The 5,000-nt window shown below is 48.0% G+C and overlaps 1 protein-coding gene across 3 annotated transcripts in view; it reads left to right on the plus strand.

Moving 5' to 3' along the window:
- grk1b (G protein-coupled receptor kinase 1 b) overlaps positions 1-5,000 on the plus strand; it is a 105,030-nt gene that overhangs the window by 87,046 nt on the left and 12,984 nt on the right. For 2 of the 3 annotated variants that reach the window (XM_037533448.1, XM_037533449.1), the window contains 2 exons: positions 601-1,307; positions 4,719-4,846. In XM_037533448.1, coding sequence (XP_037389345.1) covers positions 601-1,307; positions 4,719-4,846 — 835 coding nt within the window. Of the gene's footprint in view, positions 1-600; positions 1,308-4,718; positions 4,847-5,000 lie in introns of those variants that run through there. The other variant, XM_037533445.1, reaches the window with a different exon arrangement.

The raw sequence follows: 5,000 nt of genomic DNA on the forward strand, positions 1-5,000 counted from the left end.
TAAAAGTCAAGTTAAATATGAAAGAGCCTATTCATCTTCTGAGTGAAGTGATGAAGATCTGTCTGCCTGTTCTGCTGAGAGCAAAGAATCAGATCTTATTTGCACTTAAAGACAAGTTTGTTTTGTGCTTCCATCTCCAAAATCAGCTCAGACTCAGCTGAGATCCCAGCTGTGAGAGAAAGAGCTCGTACAGTTTCAGCTCCTGAATGAGGTGGACAAACTCTCGAAACTCCTCTCACTTCTCCACAGTGGAAACATTTCATTTTTAAGAAAGTTGATATATATTCTGCCTATATATATATTTTGCATATATTTTGGTGTGTATTTTGTCCATTTATTGCAGTGCAAAAAACATGGCACAATTTTTAAAATCCTGATGTGTGTAGTTGAGGTGAAAAAAAAGCATCTGAATGTTCTGCAGTGTTGGGTGTGTAACGGTCTTCATTCAGACTGAGAGTAAATGTGTTAAAGCCCTGCCTGGCTGCACCTATGTGCTAATTCTGCAGCTGTTTTATGAGGTTATCCTCTTTTTTGCTAATTCTCCTTCTCTTAATCAAAAATTCTGAGAACATTAATCTGCGTTGTCCTCGCTTCTCCAAGGTCCAGCGATGGATATCGGTGGGCTGGAGACGGTGGTGGCTAATTCGGCCTATGTCTCGGCCCGCGGGAGCGTAGATGCCACTGCTGCAGCAAGCATGCGGGACAAGAAGTACCGAGCCAAGCTGAACCTGCCCCACATCAGGCAGTGCGAGCACATGAAGACCACAGTGGACTCGGCCTTCGACAGCATGTGTGTCCGGCAGCCCATCGGCAAGCGGCTCTTCCAGCAGTACCTGGGCAGCGAGGCCACCCACAAGACAGCTGGAGAGTTCTGGAAAGACATGGAGGACTACAACACAGCACAGGAGCAGGACCGCACCCAGAAAGTGCAGAAAATGGTCAAGAAGTACTACGAGTCGAGCTCCAAAAACTTCTGTAGCTTCCTGGAGGAGAAGGCTGTGAGCAGAGTAAAGGAGGATGCCAAGAACGTCCGAGGAGACCTGTTCAAAGAGAGTGAGCAGCTTCTGCTGAAGCACCTGGAGGCCAAAGCGCTGGCCGGCTTCAAGAGCAGCATGTACTTCCTTCGCTACGTTCAGTTTAAGTGGCTTGAGAGCCAGTCGGTCACCGAGGACTGGTTCATGGAGTTTCGGGTACTGGGCAAGGGCGGGTTTGGGGAGGTGCACGCCTGCCAGATGAAGGCCACAGGGAAGATGTACGCCAACAAGAAGCTGAACAAGAAGAGGTTGAAGAAGCGTAAAGGCTATGATGTAAGGGGTGATGGGGGGGGTTAACCTCTCAATCACTGACCAAGACAGTTCCTCATTAATCCTCTGCAGTAGTACATCCCATAATACACAGAGAGAACAAACTCATCACTGTCCTACATTATCTCCATTCAGTGTGAGAGAGGCAGAGAAAGGAAACAGCGTGATGGAGAGAGAGAGAGAGAGAGAGAGAGAGAGAGAGAGAGAGAGAGAGAGATAGACAGAGATAGAGAGATAGACAGAGATAGAGAGAGAGAGAGAGAGAGAGAGAGAGAGAGAGGATGAGATTAGCTGAGTTACCTGAGAGCAGAGTATTAGGCAGCTCTAATCGCACTGTATTGGCTTCAGAGCAAAGAGGCTTGCAGCTCCAGGGTACAACACAAATCAGAGAGAGAGAGAGAGAGAGAGACAGAGAGAGTGGGACAGAGAGAGAGACAGAGAGAGAGAGAGAGTGGGACAGAGAGAGTGGGACAGAGAGAGAGAGAGAGAGAGAGAGAGACAGAGAGAGTGGGACAGAGAGAGAGACAGAGAGAGAGAGAGAGAGAGTGGGACAGAGAGAGTGGGACAGAGAGAGAGAGACAGAGAGAGAGACAGAGAGAGTGGGACAGAGAGAGAGAGAGAGAGAGAGACAGAGAGAGTGGGACAGAGAGAGAGACAGAGAGAGAGAGAGAGAGAGAGTGGGACAGAGAGAGTGGGACAGAGAGAGAGAGAGAGAGACAGAGAGAGAGAGTGGGACAGAGAGAGAGAGAGAGAGAGAGACAGAGAGAGAGAGACAGAGAGTGGGACAGAGAGAGAGAGAGACAGAGAGAGAGACAGAGAGAGTGGGACAGAGAGAGTGGGACAGAGAGAGAGAGACAGAGAGAGTGGGACAGAGAGAGAGACAGCGAGAGAGAGAGAGAGAGAGAGAGAGAGAGACAGAGAGAGAGACAGAGAGAGAGAGTGAGAGACAGAGAGCGAGAGACAGAGAGAGAGAGACAGAGAGAGAGAGACAGGGAGAGAGAGAGAGAGAGAGAGAGAGAGAGAGATAGAGACAGAGAGACAGAGAGAGAGAGAGAGACAGAGAGAGATATAGAGAGAGAGACAGAGAGAGAGACAGAGAGAGAGACAGAGTGTAAGGGATGGATATTAAATGGGAGGAGTTGAAAAGCTGTTAAGCACAGTTAGCCTGACCCTCACTCGCCTTACTCAGACTAACCTGACCCTCACTCGCCTTACTCTGACTAACCTGACTCTCACTCGCCTTACTCTGACTAACCTGACTCTCACTCACCTTACTCTGACTAACCTGACTCTCACTCGCCTTACTCTGACTAACCTGACTCTCACTCACCTTACTCAGACTAACCTGACTCTCACTCGCCTTACTCAGACTAACCTGACCCTCACTCGCCTTACTCTGACTAACCTGACTCTCACTCGCCTTACTCAGACTAACCTGACCCTCACTCGCCTTACTCAGACTAACCTGACCCTCACTCACCTTACTCAGACTAACCTGACTCTCACTCACCTTACTTAGACTAACCTGACTCTCACTCGCCTTACTCTGACTAACCTGACCCTCACTCGCCTTACTCAGACTAACCTGACTCTCACTCACCTTACTCAGACTAACCTGACTCTCACTCGCCTTACTCAGACTAACCTGACCCTCACTCGCCTTACTCTGACTAACCTGACTCTCACTCGCCTTACTCAGACTAACCTGACCCTCACTCGCCTTACTCAGACTAACCTGACCCTCACTCACCTTACTCAGACTAACCTGACTCTCACTCACCTTACTTAGACTAACCTGACTCTCACTCGCCTTACTCTGACTAACCTGACCCTCACTCGCCTTACTCAGACTAACCTGACTCTCACTCACCTTACTCTGACTAACCTGACTCTCACTCGCCTTACTCTGACTAACCTGACCCTCACTCACCTTACTCAGACTAACCTGACTCTCACTCACCTTACTTAGACTAACCTGACTCTCACTCGCCTTACTCTGACTAACCTGACCCTCACTCGCCTTACTCAGACTAACCTGACTCTCACTCACCTTACTCTGACTAACCTGACTCTCACTCGCCTTACTCAGACTAACCTGACCCTCACTCGCCTTACTCAGACTAACCTGACCCTCACTCACCTTACTCAGACTAACCTGACTCTCACTCACCTTACTTAGACTAACCTGACTCTCACTCGCCTTACTCTGACTAACCTGACCCTCACTCGCCTTACTCAGACTAACCTGACTCTCACTCACCTTACTCTGACTAACCTGACTCTCACTCGCCTTACTCAGACTAACCTGACTCTCACTCACCTTACTTAGACTAACCTGACTCTCACTCACCTTACTCTGACTAACCTGACTCTCACTCACCTTACTCAGACTAACCTGACCCTCACTCGCCTTACTCAGACTAACCTGACTCTCACTCGCCTTACTCTGACTAACCTGACCCTCACTCGCCTTACTCAGACTAACCTGACTCTCACTCACCTTACTCAGACTAACCTGACTCTCACTCGCCTTACTCAGACTAACCTGACCCTCACTCACCTTACTCTGACTAACCTGACCCTCACTCGCCTTACTCTGACTAACCTGACCCTCACTCGCCTTACTCAGACTAACCTGACTCTCACTCGCCTTACTCAGACTAACCTGACTCTCACTCGCCTTACTTAGACTAACCTGACTCTCACTCGCCTTACTCAGACTAACCTGACCCTCACTCGCCTTACTCAGACTAACCTGACTCTCACTCACCTTACTCTGACTAACCTGACTCTCACTCACCTTACTCAGACTAACCTGACCCTCACTCGCCTTACTCAGACTAACCTGACTCTCACTCGCCTTACTCTGACTAACCTGACCCTCACTCGCCTTACTCAGACTAACCTGACTCTCACTCACCTTACTCTGACTAACCTGACTCTCACTCACCTTACTCTGACTAACCTGACTCTCACTCACCTTACTCTGACTAACCTGACTCTCACTCGCCTTACTCAGACTAACCTGACCCTCACTCGCCTTACTCTGACTAACCTGACTCTCACTCGCCTTACTCTGACTAACCTGACTCTCACTCACCTTACTCTGACTTACCTGACCCTCGCTGACCTTACTCTGACTTACCTGACGTGATACCTTTTATTTAGTTTTTCAAATTTTTGAAATAAAACAGCAGGTACTGCAGACATTTTCTCCACTATTTATTTTAACAATAAAAAGTCATGAAAACTCAACAGATAAAAACTTGATGTGATGAGTGATGCAGGTGAATAAAGAGGCGGAGTTTAACATGTGGCCGTTCACTATGTCCAACACTGTCTACTCAGCTATTATGTACCCATGTCATAATTAGTGAGATGTTTAATTGAGTAATGGCGCTGTGTTCTGATCAGGGTGCTATAATTGAGAAGCGGATTCTGGCGAAAGTCCACAGCCGCTTCATCGTCACGCTGGCATACGCCTTTCAGACCAAGACTGACCTCTGCCTGGTGATGACCATCATGAATGGAGGTGACCTTAGGTACCTCGCAACCACTTCTGCGCTTCATCTCAGACAGAACGATTTTCTATTCACATTTATATTTATTTATACCACCTCAATTTTAATAAAATTGGAAGCAGCGATGAGTAAATTCTGTTTGACCTGAATTAAACCAAAAAAGTACAAAAACACA

This window comes from Pygocentrus nattereri, chromosome 23 (genome assembly GCF_015220715.1).
Source record: "Pygocentrus nattereri isolate fPygNat1 chromosome 23, fPygNat1.pri, whole genome shotgun sequence".
NCBI lineage: Eukaryota > Metazoa > Chordata > Actinopteri > Characiformes > Serrasalmidae > Pygocentrus > Pygocentrus nattereri.